Genomic DNA, 20,603 nt, shown 5'->3' with positions numbered 1-20,603 from the left:
AATTCGGACAATGAGAGTACCCTTGGGAAGGAAAAAATTAGAGCGCAAGGGAGGCGAAGATAAAAATAGGAAGAGAATTAGAGTTAGACAGAGAGAGATGAACGGGAATAAGAGAGACACATACAGAATATCAAAGAGCGAAAGAGCAAATAAGAGAGTTTTTGGGAAAGAACTGAAGAGAAATTAAGAGAGAATCATAAAGCATCAGAGATTTAGAACGAAAGAAAAGAGAATCAAAGAAAGACACAAGTCTAAAAAAACTTGAAAAAAAAAACATACCAAATGCCTCCACTTTGACCCTGTCCTAATCCGGCGCCAAATCAACTGGGAGGAAGTCCGATGTTTTCAAGCTCGGGGAGAAGAGACAAGAGAAAGAAAGAAAGAAAAGCCACTCTGGAGACTCGAGAGAGATGAACGAGAATGAGTGGCTCAGATTGTGGGTCGAGGTCATTCAGAGCCACTGAGAAGTGAGAAGTGAGAAAGATGGAGAACGAGGGAGGGAGAAGAAGACTCTGGATTCGCACATACCCAAATAACGAGAACTAGAACGAGAACGAGAGTAACGAGGGAGTTTTTTTTCAAAAAAACCTTTGAAAATTTTGCGCAATTCGCACAAAGCGAACCGCACAGCCCTGTGTGCGAAGTTGTGTTCGTTTTCAACATTGTTCTGTTCGGAAATCCAAACAGAACGCGCAATTCGCACCAAATCGAACAATCTGAACAGAACAACCATGTCTAGGTGTTGGCTTGAGGCCCGGCGATTGGGCTGCTCCTTAGCCAGCCCTATAAGGCCCCCTTTTTATATTTATTAATTTTTCTCTATTTGTTTTTTCTCTTAATTTCTCAAACTTCCTCTTCTTCCCTGCAATAGCATATATACTAAATAGAGCATTAGAAAATTAGAAAGGTCTTAAATATATTTTTACTAACAAATCTTTGAAGTTCTAAAACATGCATAAAAAATGACCTTAAAATGCATTTTTTATCATTTTCTCTATTAAGTGCATGGAGTGCAATATTTCATAAAATTAGGTAAAATAAACCTGAAGTGATCCCAAAATGCCCTTAAAATATGTATAATTACATCACATATTTTGGGTCTATCACCCATCAGGTTCTATCGTCATCCAATTCGTTCGCAGTTCGATTATTTCGTTTAGTACCATAGAATTGTGCTCTGTGCCTCTGAGAGTTAAAATTGCCAATTGTCATTTAGAACATAGCCCTCTCATCTTGTAGTGTCTAATTGGTCCAAAAGGACATTGAGAAGTCGATTGTGATCCAATTGATATTCGTCAATTTAATTGATCGTTAAAATTAAAAGTCATCTTTGTACTTGTCATTGACCCTTAAAATCCATGCCATATTAATCTTGCATCACTCGCACACACACCATCTCTTCCTGTGTTGTAACGCGTGCCGTTTGATCCCAGCTGATCACGTGTTACATCATCGTATAATGCATATTTTACATGACCGTGGGTTTTATTTGTTCTCTTTTGTTACTTAGGAAATGACCAAGTACAAACTATTGAGGAAGCCATGTGAAAATTCTAAGATGAAGGGTGTATTTTGATGGTCACATATTACAAAATTAGCCAAATTTTTTTTCCAAATTTTTGAGTTAAAAATTTTCAACATTCCCTTGAAAATTTCTAGATTTTTGCAAGATTAAAATTTTCCAAATACCTAATGTAGATTCTGCAAAAATACTAAAATAAATATTTAAAACTTGAACTTTATTCACTAATGTGATATGGGTTATATCATGCGTATCTATGTATTTAAATCATGTTTAAGATCAATATAGTGTGCACATTAATTGCAGAATTTCAACATTCCCCTAAATTTTCCAAATACCTATTGTAGATCCTGCAAAAATACTAATATAAATATTTAAAACTTGCAGTTTATTCACTAGTGTGATATGTATTGAAATCATGTTTAAGATCAATATAGTGTTGGCATTAATTGCAGAAATTTTAACATTTCCCTTAAAAATTCTTGATTTTATCAGGTAATTTTTTGGTGGATAAGGAGACATATTCACTACATACATGATATAACTTTAATGAAAATAAGCTTTTAGTTTAATTTCTAATTTCGAGGAAAATATTTTAAATATTCCTTAGAAATAGGCCCCTTAAAAAGATTATGTTACACGTTGCATGAGCATGAATCCAAATAAATTATTTATAAGGACTTTAACAATAGTTTTTTTATATAGTTTTCCTGGTAATATTTGGAGAACATAGAGTCGGAGGAGCATTTCTCTAATAATATCACAAGCAGCACATGTTTGCGCACACAACTTTATACAGGGGTTTATATGAAAAATGACTGCATAGCATTTAAACTTTAAAAAATCTTTGAATTCTTACATATGGGATTATAGCAATTTGGGGAAAAATATTCGAATATCGAGATCCAGATATCGATTTTGATATCCGACATCTGGTATCCAAGATCCGTCTCTGATATCTGTCCACATCTAAAAGATGGATATCAACCCATATCCATATCAGCACTGTCACAGTTTTTTTGCAGATATTTGATATCTTGCTGTCCGGTATCAGATATCGGACTGATATTCGTTGGACCAACACTACTACCGTAGTTCCTAATCACAAGGCTTAAGCCTCTTATTTATTTTTTTCCCTCTCTTGTTTGACAAGTGTCCTTGGCACTTTTAAGGCCAGGAATCAATTGTAAATACTGATGGAGATGAGAGAGAGAGAGAGACAGACGGACGGACAGACAGAGTGACAGAGAGACACACATATAGACGGATGGACAGAGAGAGATAGAGAGAGAGGCAGATAGACGCACACAGAGAAAGCAAGAGAGATGGAGAGACCGGGAGAGAGATAGACGCATATACACAGAGAGAGAAAGAGAGACGGAGAGACATGGAGAGAGGGGGATAGAGAGAGACATAGAGAGAGAGAGACAGGGAGAGACAGAGAAAGGGAGAGACAGGAGAGAGGGAGAGAGGGGGGAGAGACATGGTGAGAGAGGGAGAGAGATGTAGACAGGGAAGGAGAGAGAGAGAGGGAGACAAGGAAGGATAGAGACAGAGAAATAGAGAGAGAAAGAGGAAGGGAGGGAGAGAGAGGGAGAGAGAGGGGGAGAGAGAGGGATAGGAGAGAGAGAAAGAGAGATAGAGACAGGGAAAGAGAGAGAAGGAGACAGACAGAGAGAGAAAGAGAGAGGAAGGGAGAGAGCGAGGGATAGATAGGGGGAGAGAGACAGGGAGAGAGACAGGAAGGGGAGAGTGATAAAGATAAACAGGGAGAGAAAGAGAGAGAGAGAGAGAGAGAATGTGGTGGGTGGAAAGACAGTAGATATTCTTTATTCTTAAAAAACTGCTCAACACCCATTCATGTGCTTACTCATCCATCTCTACGACAAAGGTAATTGAATTGCAGACCGCCATATCTCAGCGTGTTAAGGTTTTGGAGCTGACATCCCATGGAGTAATCACCGTTCTCTAGGTCCAATACTTTTGGTGATAGAGGTAGAGATGCTAACTATATCATCTTCATGTATCTTGGCATGATGGCCTTGTGTTATTGTAGACACTCTATGCAAATAATTCTTTACCCCGTTCAAGAAAAGGAAGACACTGAATAATAATGAAACATATGTCTCTGTCTATTTATTCATTTGGCTATCTCATTTTCTCTATTCTTCTCTCTTTAGATGGTTGTCACTATGGAAACTAAGATAAAAAAAGATGCAACATCTTCCTCTCTTTTCATGTTCATATAGTTTTTTGTGTTTAAAATATACATGATGAAGATAACTATCTCCCTTCATCTTTACTGGAAATTTCCAATCCAGAGATGAGGTCTTTACGCATATATTTCACAAAGTAAGGAATCCTGAATACGCAAATATTCCCCAATGGGATGCATAATTGGGAGTATCGTCTCCCATTTGTGAGTGGTCAAAACTAACTTCATTTAGACCACCTTTTCATTGTTTTCTAACATATAATGTACCCTGAATTCCAATGATTTTAATATTCTGCCATTCTACTCCATGCTAACAATTACAAGATGCCTCCTGACTTCAAACCTCATTCATGTTGGATTTTGAGGCCACATGGTGGAAGACAAAATGTGATGGAAGACATAATGGAATCATAATAGATCATTAACACTATTTAAAACTCAATCATCAAATCACCTTTACATATCCACGTGATCCTAAGAAAGTTGAATCTCTTCCTTCTCATCTAAATGAGTGATGAATCAAAAATCAGATTAAAATATGTCATTATGAAGCTCTAAATTATGCAATAATATTTCTACAAGTTTTGTTAGTTCATGGTAAGGATCGAATCTATAGGTAGAAGGTAATGAGAGATTAAATTAATCGCTAGACAAATTAGTAGGAAACGATTTTACTAATTTTCAATATTTTGGGATTTTTAGATATTTTATATGGAAGTAAATTCATTAAAATGATGGAAACCAATCAAAAATATTTTAAATAGATAAATTCCAGATATATTTTTATTTTTATTAGATTATACTATTGTTATAAAACTTTTAGGACTTCTGAGATTTGTTAGAGCATAAATCAACTCAAACATCCTTAGCATACACTCAAACAACAAAATTTAGTAGCACTAGCTGGATCAAAATTTGTAGGCTGTGGTGCATCATATGTTGTGTTCTGTGTCTTGGTTCGTCCATGGAAAGTATGATTCCATGGATGTGGAAGCATGTTGATCCATTCATAATCGATTTAAAATAAAACATTGACTGTACCTTTTGGGGAACTCATTCCACCCATGACTTTGCGGCACTAAGATCGTTTTGAAGCCGTTCACGCATCTGGCATCTATAAGTATCCACACAATTTCTCAGAGATTGGATCTCTACGTCTTCTTCTTCAACTCTTCTTTAAAATCTAGAAGATCTTCTCACCATGAAGACACTCTCCTTGGATGAGTGGAGAAGAGAGTGGAGAAAAGGAGGGGCTCTCAAATATGGTTGTCCTGGGTGCTTGAAATGAGTGCCCCTTCCCTATTTATATTTTACTTAAGTTTTCTAAAACCTACAAAGAAAAATATATTCACCAGTGCCTTTATGATCTTGTGCATGTGACCCTCTAGGTTCATGTATCATTCTAGGTAATAACTTTAGTGGCTCAATAAGTATTATTGGTCAACCTTATTATTTAATTATAACAACATATAGATTAATTAAATAAAGATCAATTTAGCCAAATTGATAGGTTAAGTTTTCAGCCCATGGGTTGTCAAGCTACACCTCGTGCTCCAGAAGATATCGAGTAGTGTTGAACTCTCTCATGGAACCTTTTTGTCATCGGGTATCGTATATGTATAATCCATGATCTGCTCTAGACTCTTGAATGATTTAGGGTATGGTTTATTGTCAAACCCTAATCCGTCATTTGATTAGTACTGATGCGGAACGGGGATCATTGGATAATGCATTCTCCATTGTCCTCACTACCTTGGCCACTGATTTTCTGCATCGTCTTCCTTTAGTCAATCTTCTCTTATATCGAGGCAGATGATCCTGTCTTGACAACTCAATTATCTATGTGAGATTCTTAATACATCTGAGCCATGATTAAAAACTAGTGATCACTATATTATGCTCTCACCATAATTTGCTATGTCATTGCACGTTTTCATGGCCTTCATTATAAACATCACACAAGAATAATAATTAACGTAGTATTTTATTCAATGAACTTAAATAAACAAGCTGGCGTGATTGACTTGACAGCCTTATAATATCCATCATCATATAGAGGAAAAAATGTTGTAAATTCTGTTATAAGAGGAAGTTTAGCATGGTTTGATGTGCTACAAATCTTGATGCCTAGGATATAAACTAGAAGCTTTACTAAGAGTGAAAGGAGGAGATTTAAAACAAACATATCAGAGATCTCAAAAACCTCATAATCACGTCAACCAAGGTCCATGTGATAATTTTTCTTCATGAATCTTGATCCAACGTCAACCCTCTCTCCAACACTTTTTGTAGAAGAGTGGATAAAATAATTCTGATGCACTAGGCTGCTAACAACAAGTCGGGAGCTTAAATCCAAGATGGGATCAAATCTGAGGGGAAAATAATTTAATTGGAGTGTGATAATGAACTCAAAATTAGGGTTTCTGTTGGTAATTTTGATCATAAAAATAAAAATATAAACATGTACTGAAATAACTAAATGTAGCTAGTGACGAGTATTGATTCTCTCCTTGGGGCATGTTAATTAAAATTTTATTATTTTTTAAAATAGTGATTCAAGAGATGAGGGGATATAAATATAAAATAGGAGATAGTAGGATGATGAAGATGAAGTGTGAGATGAATAATATAAATTATAGTAGATAAGAGATAGTGATGTCAGCAAGAAAAATAAGAACGAGTGAGGATGATAATAAGGTAGGAAGATAGATGGATGAATAGGTATTATGTGATGACAAACAAATGTACCTAAGTGGGATGGAAGCTAGATGATCAAGACACGGTGATGTCAAGGACCTAAGACTTGATGTAATGGTCATAATAATATGGGTATAACCTATTGATGATGGTAAAAATAAATGATTGAAGGCAAAGATACTTAACATAAATCCTCATAATCCCCTATGATCACCAAAAATTGTGAGTGCAGGTAAGCTACCATCTTTTATGTTGCATATAATCCTTTATGTTCCCTCTTTTTAGGAAACAAGTTCAAGGATATTTCTACGCAGAGATACTCCTACATTTATATATTTGAGGGAATGCATGGAAGAGGAGACGAATAAGTAGCCATCCCCAAATTTTCAGCTTAATCGTCCTTTTAGATAGTCCGAAATCAACCCTTGGAATTACAACAATCATAGAATACTTTTAATGCAATATTCTCTTTCATTGTCAGTGTTGTTGTTGATTTATTGTTTTTGTCACCATTTTTTTAATCCTGTGATATTCCCAGTTTAATGATTGGAACTTTTTCCTCTTCATCTATGAATCGCAGCTCTAAGAGCAGCACTTGTCCTGCACATAAAAATAGAGAAAAGGTACATTATTTTAGTGGTTAATGTATGTTATGGTGATGTGTCATGGCAGGCCAAAACATCATTATTTATTTTCTTTAATGATATGTTGAAACATGTCATTTTTTTCAACATGAAGAAAAGGCATGCAATCACTATGTTATGTGGCGACTCAGATTGTGATATCACATCAACCTCATTTTTTTTCCTTCCCCTACTAATCAAATACCCGCATTGGTGCTGCATGTATGCATGTACATGCCACCTCGATGCGGCAGCACTTTTTTACTTTTCGCTTGATACAAAAAGTATCTTAATACTTTTTCTATGTTACTGCACTCATATTTATTATAATTTCAAATCTGGCCATTTTTCTCTTCGTCGACATCATCTTGAAGTTAAAATAGTAAACTTGGATTAGTAATCATTTGGCCTTCTAGTATGGTAACTTTCTATGCATATTGAAACTCTTTTTATTGATTTGTCGTGCTAATCATTGTGATGTCGGACGTTGACGATGGCGTCGTCCGACGGGTCAATTCACTAAGTGAATGTAACTATGTGATGCGTATGTCTTAGGTAAAAAGTACGTGCAGGGCTGACGAGTGGGAAATACACCGAGTTCTGAACTCCAGGGTGGATTACCGATGATGATGACGGTGACCTTCTGACCCTCATTGCAGTGATGACGGTGACTACGGCGCCAAACGGAGAAAGTACGTAGGGGCTTGCGTGCGATGGACGGGCTCGACCCGTACCCAAGGAGACGCTCAGTAAAAGTTTTCTTGATAAATCTCTCACCTAAACTAACCCGAGCGTGGTGGAGTGCAGGTGAAGATATATTGAAAGACGTAATTAAACTAACGAGCAAGGGTAACGGTGTACCTCGTTGCAGTGGCGTCGTCGTCGATGCCACTCAACCAACAGCTGGAGGCGGTGCAAGAGTCGACGTCAAAAGTAGGAGTCGAGGAAAGACAAGGTGGAAGGGCGAGCAACGGCAACACGGCTTGATGCTTCCAGCCGAACAGCCAGATGACTTCACGTTTGGTTAGGCAGATTTCAGACGTAGCACAATGGTGTGGGTGCGCAAGATGAATCAAAGTGGATGCCCGAATGTGGAACAGATATTGCATCTAGTGGGACACCCGTCGAATAGCGTTTCAAAAAATGGCCAAACGCCTAGAGCGAATGACTACCGTCAATGCGAGGGACGATCATTCAACGTAATGTGAGCAATGGCACCTGGTTTGGCAGTTGGTGGATAGTCCTGATGGCAAAGATGCACGGGAGTTTGTTGATGGATGCAGGCAGGCAGATGACAAGTAAACGATGCCGAGGAAACCGCTCGGTGAGGTCGCACTAGCGGACGAGCGGCAATCCTGTTAAGACGATCCATGTTCTTGGGCAGTTGAAAGAAGAAGAAGAAGAAGAAGTGGAGAGAGAGAGAGCGAGAGGAAGAAGAGAGACACAAGAACAAGAACAATGTTTAAGATCGTCTTATATTCCACAATAAATTACATTAATGTTGGTTCGTATTTATATTGTATATAGTTCTAGGTATAACTACTATAGTTAGTTTGTTATAATTGCAGTCGTTATAACAAGTTATAACGGCTAGTTTATAACAAATAATGGATGTTGGATCTTGGCGATAAATGTGAGACATATCTATGTGAATCCTATCTATGTGTATCTTATCTAAATGTATTCCTATCTATATTGAATCCTAAACTATGTTTAAACTTATATTGAATCTTACATTTATTTCTCTAACAAGTATATGGGGTACGTGTTCATTTCTAACTAGCTAATCTTATATTAAAGTCCCTATTGGTGCAGACATTGCTGACTCCGTTATTCAAGACTAAATTACTGGTTGGCGAGGAAAATAGAGAAAAGATGCAGAGAATGGGAGATGGATAGAAATGGGTTGTCTCTACTTAATTTTTTGATATTCCAATTAAATTAGTCAATTTTTTGCCAATAGACATTGAAACTAAATTATTCATGGATAACTATTTTCCTAAAACATCTATTTTAATCTCGTTAGATAAAGAGAAATTTATACGAACACAAAAAGAGAGAGTGAGTGAGAGTGATGACACATATTTAGAAGATATTTTGCAAGTGAGATATCACCATAAGCAAGAACCCTAAGTAAGACGGACTAAAATTAGCCCATAAATTACAACGGATAACCTTGGTAATCTAGAGAAATATATAAATATATATAGAGAGACAGAGACAGAGACAGAGAGAGATGGATGGATGGATGGATTAGATGGATTTATAGATTGAGAGAAAGAGAGAGAGAAAACATCAAACTGATGGTAAATATTTCAGGGTGGGACAGCTGCCAGAAAGATAATCAGAAATATCAAGGTTAAAACTAAATTACCCCATTTTGATATCGTGATCTGGAGAGCAAAATATAAAGGACAAATTCTACAAAACGTCAAGAACTCCATTTTTCGTTCAAAAAGTAGCACAAACTTTTAGTTTTGTTCAAAATATAGCAAGCGCCAATCAGAAGACGCCATTTGGTGTCTTTTTTTTTTTTTTGCCAGCGATGGTCCAGAAGCTGACGTGGAGTCCGCCTGGTAGCCAGGTAGACTCCACGATGGCATCCACGCCTGGTGGACTCCACGTCAGCTTCTGGACTTCGCTGGCCGTTGCCGCCGCTGCCCATCGCAGGCGGCCACCGCGGGCGCCCGTCTTTGGCCGCCGCACGTGGCCGCCACCCATCGCAGTCCGCTGCCGCCGCCGCCGTCCGTCTCCGGCTGCCTCAGCTGTCGCCGGCCGTCTGTCTTTTTCTCGCCCTCGCTCACCCTTCCTGTTTTCCCCTTCTCATCGTCTCTCCCTCTCTCCACTCGTTCTCTCTCTCTCGACCTCTCTCCCCCTCTCCGGCTCCTCTCTCTCGCTCTCTCTCCTCTCCATCTCACCCTCGCTCCCGCTAGTTCTCTATCTCTCATCCCTCTCTCGTGCTCTCGTTCTCTCGTGCTCCCTCTCCCCCTTCTCTTTCTCGTTCTCTTGGTCTCTTTCTCAGTTTGACTATTTTCGTTTCTTATTTTATTCCGTTGATATCTTGCACCTGAAATATCAAAAAACTGTGGAATCAACGCATAGCTCTCTATATTTCCCTTTAAATGAAGATATCAATTCCTTGTATCTTCATGGATAATTGACATGGTTCTTTAAGTTTTAGTCTTAACCTTGCGATATTCCACATTGAAATATGTGATGTCAGCTTCCCTATCGCTCTCTCTCTTCCTCACTCTCTATTTCTTTATAGGGAAAATTTTCCAAAATCACGAACTCCGTTTTTCGTTCAAAAAGTAGCACAAACTTTTAGTTTTGTTCAAAATATAGCACGCGCCAATCAGAAGACGCCATCTGGCGTCTTTTTTTTTGCCAGCGATGGTCCAGAAGCTGATGTGAGTCCACCTGGTAGCCAGGTAGACTCCACGATGGCATCCACGCCAGGTGGACTCCACATCAGCTTCGGACTTCACTGGCCGTTGCCGCCGCTGCCCATGGCGGCGGCCACATGGTGCCCGTCTCTGGCCGCCGCCCGCCGCCGCCGCCGCCACCATCGCCGGCGCTGCCGCCGCCGCCCGTCGCCGGCCGCTGCCGCCGCCGCCGTCCGTCTCCGGCCGCCTCAGCCATCGCCGGCCGTCCGTCTTTTTCTCGCCCTCGCTCACCCTTCCCGTTTTCCCCTTCTCATCGTCTCTCCCTCTCTCCACTCGTTCTCTCTCTCTCGACCTCTCTCCCCCTCTCCTGCTCCTCTCTCCCTTGCTCTCTCTCCTCTCCGTCTCACCCTTGTTCCCGCTAGTTCTCTGTCTCTCATCCCTCTCTCGTGCTCTCGTTCTCTCGTGCTCCCTCTCCCCCTTCTCTTTCTCGTTCTCTTGGTCTCCCGCGGTCGTTCTCTCCCCCCCACTCTTTCTCGCCCTCCCTGTCTCTTATGCCCTCTCTCTTTTTCGTTTTCTCTGTCTCTCATCCCCACTCTCTTTCTCTCTCTCTTTTTCCCCTCTCTCTCTCCCGCCCTCTCTCTCTCTCCTCCCCTCTCTCTCTCTCGCTCTCTCTCTCTCCCCCTCTCTCTCTCTCTCTCGACCTCTCTCCCCCTCTCCTGCTCCTTCTCTCTCCCTCGCTCTCTCCTCTCCGTCTCACCCTCGCTCCTGCTAGTTCTCTCCCTCTCTCTCTGTCTCTCGTGCTCTCTGTCTAATTCTTCCACTTGTTCGCTCTCCCTCTCCCCACATTTCTTAACAGCTCCCTCTCGCCCTCTCCCCCGCTCTCTCCCTCTCGTTTTCTTTTCCTCTCTGTCTGTCTCTCTCTGTCTCTGTCTCTCTATCTCTCCCTGCCTCTGTCTCTCTATCTCTGTGTCTGTCTCTCTCTCTCTCTCTCTCTCTCTCTCTCTTTAGCAGTGGAAAGTAAAATACAAGGTTTTCGCTTTAGATAATCCCGTCGTCTCTGATATTCATTGTTATTTGTTTCTTTTTCTCATGCGATTTCCAGCTCTGAAATATCGACGCTCGGAGGCTTTTCCAGAAAGATTTCTTTTTTATTTGAATTGGTTTCGGAGATCGGTGTGTAGGAATCTCAAAAAAATGAAATGAGTGCCGTGGGTAGCCTCCAAGGCTTGGATTAAAATGAATCTTTCGCTCAGACATGATTTGGAGATTCGAGTTATTTAAAACTTGTAGGCTACACAATCTCGCATTGGATTGATCCCTTAAAATCATGACTGATATTGTCGAGAGAATTGTGTTTTCCTCATCTTCATTGTAAAGTTAGTCAGATGCTTTCGCAGAAATATTTTAATCATTCCCAGAACAAATTGTTCACTTATATGATTATCATTCATTATAAAAAAACCAGAAATGTTCTTAAAATCAACTAAAGAGGAGTTTAATTAGGCCTATTGAAGCCCTCAATGGAGATCATCTTGACTTACCACCTTTCATATGCAGAATTCTGAACTTTATGTTGCCCAGGTTTCTTAGATCATTCGTTGCATCATTGAGTGTATAAAGGTCTCTCCTTTGGTAATCCAAAAAATCTTAGACTCACCCATCAGGATTTATGTTTTCAAGACGTTACCTGAGATTCCACCTCTCAGTTCTTACATACTTTATGAGATATATCTCCTTTGCAGTCCAACCAAAATCTCAATAAAACTCGAGGACAAGTGCGCAATCGATAAAGACGTCCTCGGCTACAACAATCAAACAATGGGTTTCTATTTTGCATTAACCAAGTTGTATGCCTATGATGGTCGCGAACTTAACGATCGCTATGAAACCTATGGCAATAAATCAATATTTCCACAAATCAATATCATCCCTCTCTCGTGCTCTGTCTCTTGTGCTCCCTCTCCCCCTTCTCTTTCTCGTTCTCTTGGTCTCCCGCGGTCGTTCTCTCCCCCTAAATCACTTTCTAAATCTTGTCTCCCCATCTCTCTCTCCCATCTATCTCTATCTTTCCCCATCTCTCTCTCCATCTCTCTTTCATCTATCTCCATTTCTTGTTATATCTTGTCTCCCCATCTATCTCTCATCTTTCCCCATCTCTATCTCAAGGTATACCTTGTCTCTCCTTCTCTTTCTCTCCCACATATATCCGTTTCCATATATCGTTGCGTACTGTCTCTCCATATTTCTTTTGTCTTCCTCCATCTCTAGTTATATCGTGTCCCCCCATCTTTTTCTCCCATTTATCTCCATCTCTTGTTATGTCTCCTCTCCATCTCTCTCATCTATCTCTCATCTATCTCAATTTTGTGTTATATTGTGTCTCCCCATCTCTCTCCCCATCTATCTCCATCTCTTGTTATGTCTCCTCTCCATCTCTCATCTATCTCTCATCTATCTCAATTTTGTGTTATATCGTGTCTCCCCATCTATCTCCATCTCTCTCTCTCTCATCTGCCTCTCATCTATCTCAAGTTCGTGTTATATCTTGTCTTCTCATCTCTCTCTCCCATTTATCTCCATCTCTTGTTATGTCTCGTCTCTCCATCTTTCTCTCATCTACCTCCATCTCTCGTTATATCGTGCCTCCCCATCTCTCCCTCCCATCTATCTCCATCTCTTGTTATGTCTCTTGTCTCCACCCCTCTCTCATCTATCTCAACTTCTTGTTATATCTTGTCTCCCCATCTCTCTCTCTCTATCTATCAGTCTATCAATCTACGGTATCGATGTGCATCTCTCTCTCATTGATCTGTGTCCTACAGGGTATGCGATGGAGGGCAACATCTCGATGAGAGGTGAGTGGATGGAGAATATCAGATGGTATAAGCGGACAAATAAGTGAATAGCGGAGGATTGACAGACTTGGAATTGAATGGTATCGCTGCAGGGACGGCAATTCGGCTGACCAAGGCGGGATACGCGGTCTACGGCGTAGAGTACGAAGGCCATGGAAAATCGTCCGGCCTGCAGGGCTACATGGACAGCTTCGATGCCATTGTTAACGACTGCGACGAGCATTTCGCTGGCAGCTGCGGTGAGATTATGATGATGATGATTGATGAATGATGATTATGATGGATGATGATAGACGATACTCCCTCCTTCTCGCCTGCTCTCTCACTCTCGCTCCCTCTCACTCCCTCTCACTTCTCGTCTCCGGCTCTCCCTGTCACCCCTTCTCTCTCTATTGCTCTCTCCCGCTTCTACTCTCTTTAGCTACTCCCTCTATCCCTCCATAACTCTTGCAGTCGCTCTCTCAGTTATTGATATCGATATTCCACACTATCAATATTCGATATCGATATCGATATTCCCGGAAATCAGTTTTTGGATATTGATATCGATATTCAATATTTCAATATCCTGAAATATACAGGGAATCCAATATTCCCCTGTACGATTTGTAACACTCGAGAACAAAGACGGGTGGCATACTAATACCTATAAAATATGCTGACTGATTAATATCTGAGTACTGACCAACAAATTACATAGTAGTTAATTAAAATGAAGAAACAATCAAACTTGGAACTTGGTCATGCTCTTCAACAATTTGATGAATCCTCCCGAAGAAGATAGCGATCCCTGTATGATTGTTCAAGATGTGCTTAATATCTCAGTTTACGGAAAATCGAGGATATAATGGAAGTTCAATATAAAACTCAATCCATACTTTGTATGCAGGTTGTGGCCTTGTATTGTTGCATGTCTTTCTATTGTGGCCGCCTTGGTTGCAGAGAGAGTAGTGCATTTGCACGCCTTTCTTGGTCAATCATACACCACTAGGACCGGCTTCACTAGCGTCAACTCTTCTTCTTGGCTTTCCCGGTTGTTTCTTCGCCAATGGGGGGAAGAGGTAGTTTCCCTCATTTTCCCTCCACAAGTTTTTCACATTCATCGGCGGAATACCATAATTGTAAGCTAGCTGGTATGAATCTCTCTTCAACCATTCGTTGACGTAATTAGTAGGGTATGTTCGGATAAAGTGAATGCAGGCAATAGAATGCGGGCATGGAATGACCGTGATAGCCCAATATCTGCAGGTACAGTGTTGGGCACGCAGATCAACCACGAACCCTTCTCCGTGTGTGCTGACCTCGAATTTAAGATAGCCTACATGAATAACACTGCATGTCATACACTTGAGTCTATTATCTTTGAGTACCCTACTTATCTGAGGGCATAAGGAATCAACACTCTCGGAGAATAACTCTCTCTTCTTCACTATACGCTCCATGACTGCCCTTCAAATGTATTCCAACATGTCGATGATAGGTTGAGACCTACTCGGCAAGATGAAGCTATTGAAACACTCAGACATGTTGTTATCAATAACCTCACATTTTGGCTTTTAGAAAATAAAAGCCATGCAAACTTTTTTATGCCTACCTCTACAAAATCTTGCGCAGCTGCTTCTTTCAATGTCTCCATTTGTCCAATAACCCTCTGGAATCCTTCACGGGTTGTGCACTTCACTACTTTCCAAAATAGGTTCCTCAAGATGTCACTGGAGTGTCCCTTCTTCTTCCAATTTGAATAAATATGTCTTGCGCAATTCCTATGCTCTGCATGAGGTAACAAGCCTGCCACTGCATTGGCGAGACCCTGCGAAATGTCAAAGCGTATCAGGTTTTTAGTGCACAACATTGGTTCTACCTTAACCAAGCAAGTCATAAGATAAGTAGAATACGGCGAATGAGAAAGTTAAATTCCTTTTGCTGATCGCTTATAATAATCCAACCGTAGCCATCAATAATTCTTAAATTAGTCATCAACAGGCTAATAAACCAAGTCCAAGAAGCTTGAATTTCCCCTTTTACCACCGCCCAAGCAATAGGAAACATCTGGTTATTCCCATCCCTCCCAACGGCGCTCAACAACTGCCCCTTCAATTCGGTTTTCAAAAAACAACCATCCAGCCCAATCACTGGTCTACAGCCCTCAAGGAACCCCCTTTCTAGAGGTTTGAAGTATATATAAAGTCTGCTAAATCTAGGCAAAGAATTATGAATGTCATGCACCACCTCCAACTGGAAGGTACTTTTCCTACCACTTTCTGTAACTCGGCCACATAGCAGGGTAGCCTGTGATAATGCTCATTCAAAGAACCATGAAGAATCTTGCGTGCCCAGGACCTTGCATTATAACATGTGCCCCGCGAAACTATGATTCTATACTTTTCCAGCAATTCTTGCATCATATGATCTACCTTATAGTTCATATCCCTTCGAATAGCATATAAGAAGTGTTCCGCGATCCAATGATAATCGGCTTGTATGTTCGTGGGAGCCCTATTGCACCTATGTTCATCATTTACTGCCTTTATGACAAAGGCCTCCCTCATAGGACCCCAACTGGCATATATCCTCCATGGACAATGTTCCTGGCATACAACTTCCACTATATTCTCCGTAGATCTTTTAAACCTATCATTGAACCCGTTATATACGGCCTAGTTCTTCACGGCTGCTTTAAATTGTGAACCTGATTCAAATATCATGCCCAATTGCATTGTAATTTTATTGTTGGGGCACCCAGGATCATATCTTCCACTGCTGTGTGTGCTCAAAATAATTTCACTCTCATCATCACCACATAGCTTTGCTTGACGTTCTTCTCTTCTACTTCTCCGCCCGTTACAAAATTCTTCATTCCATTCTTCACTTGAATATCCATCGGAGTCACTTGAGCACACATCACTTGAATCCAAACCAAAAAGAAAACTTCGGTCATCGACCCTATTTTACAAACAGGTACAGAAGCATAATGTAAATAATTATACAGAGGCAATTTGGTAATCAGTATGATACTTACATTCTCTTTTGCTTTGGCTGAATATCTTACAGCAGCACGACACAGGAGGATTCTTATGGTCTACACTAAAATATCCATATCGAAGTCCAAATATGAAAATCTAAAAGGTCGATATCGATATCCAAATATGGAAATCCGAAAAATGGATTCCAATGTCGAAATATGGACATCGTGGAATGTCGATATCTATGTCCAATTATATATCGATATCCATGTCCCAATATCGATAACGATATCCAAATATGGATATTGGAGTATCCACATTAAATATGTTGCAAGTGGATGGAAATAGAGATTGTGGCGTTGAAAAGAGAGAAAGAGAGAGAAAGAGAGAGAAAAAGGCTGCTATACCTGGCTTAAAGTGGCTGAGAACACCTCTCGATATTCAATAGAGCGAGATTGTGAGGGAGAGAAAATTGATCTCCAATAGAGGGAAGATGATGCGGCGTTCTCGAAGAGATGGACAATCGATCTTCAGTCAGAGCTGGAGACAGGAAGTGAGAGGGAGAGAGAGTGAGAGAGCAGGCGAGAAGGAGAGAGTTCAGTAGGGAAAGAGAGCGCGAGGGAGAGGGAGCAGGCTAGAGGGAGAGAGTATGAGAGAATATGAGAGAGATTGAGATAGGGAGAGAAGGAGAGCCAAAGTGAGGGCGAGCGAGCAAAGAACGAGAGGAAGAGAGAGGTGAAGCCGGAGGGAGGTGGACAGAGAGAGTAAGAGAGAAAGTGAGGGTGAGAGAGGAGGAGAGGGTGAGCAGGAGAGACGGTGAGAGAAAGGGCAAGAGTGAGAGGGCCTTGCGAAAGCAGCGGGAGAGCCGGTGGCAGAGAGAGGAAGGGAGGGAGGAATGAGAGAGTAGGATAGAAATAGGGAGAAAGACAACGGGAGGGAGAGAGTGAGAGCGGGAGAGATGGGGATATAGGAGCGAGGGAGAGCGAACGAGAGGGAGGGTGAGACCGGAACGAGGTAGAGAGATACAGGGAGAGAGCGGAAGAGAACGAGCAAGACAGAGGGCTACATCAGTAGCGGGAGAGAGAGAGAGAGAGAGAGAGAGAGAGAGAGAGAGAGAGAGAGAGAGAGACAGACAGAGAGACAAAGAGACAGAGAGACAGAGAGACAGAGAGACAGAGAGACAGAGAGACAGAGAGAGGGAGAGACCGAGACAGAGACAGAGAGAGACAGAGACAGAGAGGAAAAGAAAACGAGAGGGAGAGAGCGGGGGAGAGGGCGAGAGGGAGGTGTTAAGAAATGTGGGGAGAGGGAGAGCGAATAAGTGGAAGAATGAGACAGAGAGCACGAGAGACAGAGAGAGAGGGAGAGAACTAGCGGGAGCAAGGGTGAGACGGAGAGGAGAGAGAGCGAGGGAGACAGAGGAGATGAGAGACAGAGAGAACGAGAAAGAGAGAGAAGGCGAAAAGAGAGAGAGCGAGGGAGACAGAGGAGATGAGAGACAGAGAGAACGAGAAAGAGAGAGAAGGCAAAAAGAGAGAGAACGAGAAAGAGAGAGGGGATGAGAGACAGAGAGAACGAGAAAGAGAGAGGGGGGAGAAAAGAGGGAGAACGAGAAAGAGAGTGGGGATGAGAGACAGAGAGAACGAGAAAGAGAGAGGGGATGAGAGACAGAGAGGGCGAGAAAGAGTTTGGGGGAGAGAACGACCGTGGGAGACCAAGAGAACGAGAAAGAGAAGGGGGAGAGGGAGCACGAGAGAACGAGAGCACGAGAGAGAGGGATGAGAGACAGAGAGAACCAGCGGGAGCGAGGGTGAGACGGAGAGGAGAGAGAGCGAGGGAGAGAGAAGGAGCAGGAGAGAGGGAGAGAGGTCGAGAGAGAGAGAGAGAGGGGCGGAAAGAGAGAGAACGAGAAAGAGAGAGGTGATGAGAGAGAGAGGGGCGAAAAGAGAGAGAACGAGAAAGAGAGAGGGGATGAGAGACAGAGAGAACGAGAAAGAGAGAGGGGATGAGAGACAGAGAGGACGAGAAAGAGAGAGGGGGGGAAAAGAGAGAGAACGAGAAAGAGAGTGGGGATGAGAGACAGAGAGAACGAGAAAGAGAGAGGGGATGAGAGACAGAGAGGGCGAGAAAGAGTTTGGGGGAGAGAACGACCGCGGGAGACCAAGAGAACGAGAAAGAGAAGGGGGAGAGGGAGCACGAGAGAACGAGAGCACGAGAGAGGGATGAGAGACAGAGAACTAGCGGGAGCGAGGGTGAGACGGAGAGGAGAGAGAGCAAGGGAGAGAGAAGGAGCAGGAGAGGGGGAGAGAGGTCGAGAGAGAGAGAACGAGTGGAGAGAGGGAGAGACGATGAGAAGGGGAAAACGGGAAGGGTGAGCGAGGGCGAGAAAAAGACGGACGGCCGGCGATGGCTGAGGCGGCCGGAGACGGACGGCGGCGGCGGCAGCGGCCGGCGACGGGCGGCGGCGGCAGCGGCCGGCGATGGGTGGCGGCGGCGGGCGGCGGGCGGCGGCCAGAGACGGGCACCCGCGGTGGCCGCCTGCCATGGGCAGCGGCGGCAACGGCCAGTGAAGTCCAGAAGCTGATGTGGAGTCCACCTGGCGTGGATGCCATCGTGGAGTCTACCTGGCTACCAGGTGGACTCCACATCAGCTTCTGGACCATCGCTGGCAAAAAAAAAAGAAGACGCCAAATGGCGTCTTCTGATTGGCGCGTGCTATATTTTGAACAAAACTAAAAGTTTGTGCTACTTTTTGAACGAAAAACGGAGTTCGTGATTTTGGAAAATTTTCCCTATAAAGAAATAGAGAGTGAGGAAGAGAGAGAGCGATAGGGAAGCTGACATCACATATTTCAATGTGGAATATCGCAAGGTTAAGACTAAAACTTAAAGAACCATGTCAATTATCCATGAAGATACAAGGAATTGATATCTTCATTTAAAGGGAAATATAGAGAGCTATGCGTTGATTCCACAGTTTTTTGATATTTCAGGTGCAAGATATCAACGGAATAAAATAAGAAACGAAAATAGTCAAACTGAATAGTCCCATAGGATAAATATTTTCATCAGCTACCTTTCTTGAGATAACATTTTGTTAACATTTAACGAGTGAAATCTTAAAAAGGAATTAATCGATAGATAGCTACATAGAAAGATCGATAGATAGCTAGAATTTGACATGGTTTGATCGCCGGTGAGTTAGATAGGTAAAAGGGGAGATAGTTGGACCAACAGAAAGATAGATAAATAGATAGATAGAAGGATAGATCGATAGAAGGATAGATCGATGGATAGATAGAAGGATAGATAGCTAGATAGATAGGTAGATAGTTAGATAGATAGGTAGATAGAGAGATAGCTATATCAAAAGATAGATAGATAGAACAATAGATATATAGAGAACATACCTTGCCGACGGTGAATCACCGCTATCACTCGCAGAGATGGAGGAAGACAAAGCTGGTTTTCAGAAGGCAACACAAGCAACTCCCGCTCTCTCACACAGACGAAACGACGCCCGCCCGACGGCTCTGCAAGGTACTGGGTACGAGAGAGCTTCCCGACGGCGAATACCTTTCGAAGGACAAAACTAGGGCTGGCTGCCTGACTCGGTGAAATTCTCTCAATGTCGAAATTCGAATAATACTTTCGTCCGGTTGGGACGAAAAATCGTCCAGGAGACTGGGACGGGCCGAAAATTTGTCCTGGAGATATTGGACGGGGCGGTTTTCCAATCACCGGATGAAAAACCGTCCCCTCCTTCGTCCCAGGGGAAATTATGGACGTCAGACGGGACGAATTTCGTCCCGTCTCGTCCACCGTCCTCGTCCTGGATGATCCGGAAGTATAAATCCAAAGTTTCAAGATCATCGATTTGAGAAAGAATGGCACCGCTCAGCATCTCTCTCAATCCTTCTTCCAAGAGCAGTAGGAATGCAAACAAGAAAGACGCGAAGAAAATTGAGGCTGCTGCTGAGTGCCCTTTCATCGTGAACAAGACTATTCTTCCCCCGATCAGAGTTCCCGACTTGAGCTTGGTGAAGTGTACCGAGCAGTTTCTGCTCTCCTCTGTTCTTCCTTCAAAAGGTAAGAATTATGTCAGGATTGCTTTCCTGCTCTACTATTACGTTCCTCTTATGTCATCAACGTCAAGATACACAAGGGTTACAATATCATTGATTGACATGAGAATGGACGATTGCGTGCAGTCATCTGGATTCAAGTCCAATTTGGCATATATGGGAGAATTTTCAATGGATTACTTCATCCCAAGGTCATCTGCGCGTAAGATCATTCTGAACATACATAGAGAAGAGACTTTACTGATCTCAGGATTACA

General features: G+C 42.1%; 1 protein-coding gene and 1 long non-coding RNA gene across 2 annotated transcripts; both read right to left on the bottom strand.

The window, feature by feature from the left end:
• Positions 1-13,935: 13,935 nt before the first annotated feature.
• On the bottom strand, positions 13,936-15,336 carry LOC144704234 (uncharacterized). Its single transcript, XR_013581774.1, has 2 exons — positions 14,177-15,336; positions 13,936-14,088 (listed from the first exon to the last, which is right to left on the bottom strand). It is a non-coding gene; the product is annotated as an uncharacterized LOC144704234 (long non-coding RNA).
• A 1,842-nt stretch (positions 15,337-17,178) lies between these two features.
• On the bottom strand, positions 17,179-20,134 carry LOC144704422 (uncharacterized). Its single transcript, XM_078576837.1, has 2 exons — positions 19,672-20,134; positions 17,179-18,885 (listed from the first exon to the last, which is right to left on the bottom strand). The coding sequence occupies exons 1-2, from the start codon at positions 20,132-20,134 to the stop codon at positions 17,324-17,326; spliced, it is 2,025 nt and encodes a 674-aa protein (XP_078432963.1). The 3' UTR covers positions 17,179-17,323.
• Positions 20,135-20,603: the final 469 nt, after the last annotated feature.

The sequence above is a fragment of the Wolffia australiana genome, chromosome 6 (assembly GCF_029677425.1).
Source record: "Wolffia australiana isolate 7733 chromosome 6, ASM2967742v1".
Taxonomy (NCBI): Eukaryota; Viridiplantae; Streptophyta; class Magnoliopsida; order Alismatales; family Araceae; genus Wolffia; species Wolffia australiana.
The sequence above is the reverse complement of the archived record's forward strand: the minus strand, read 5'-3'. Positions and strand labels throughout refer to the sequence as shown.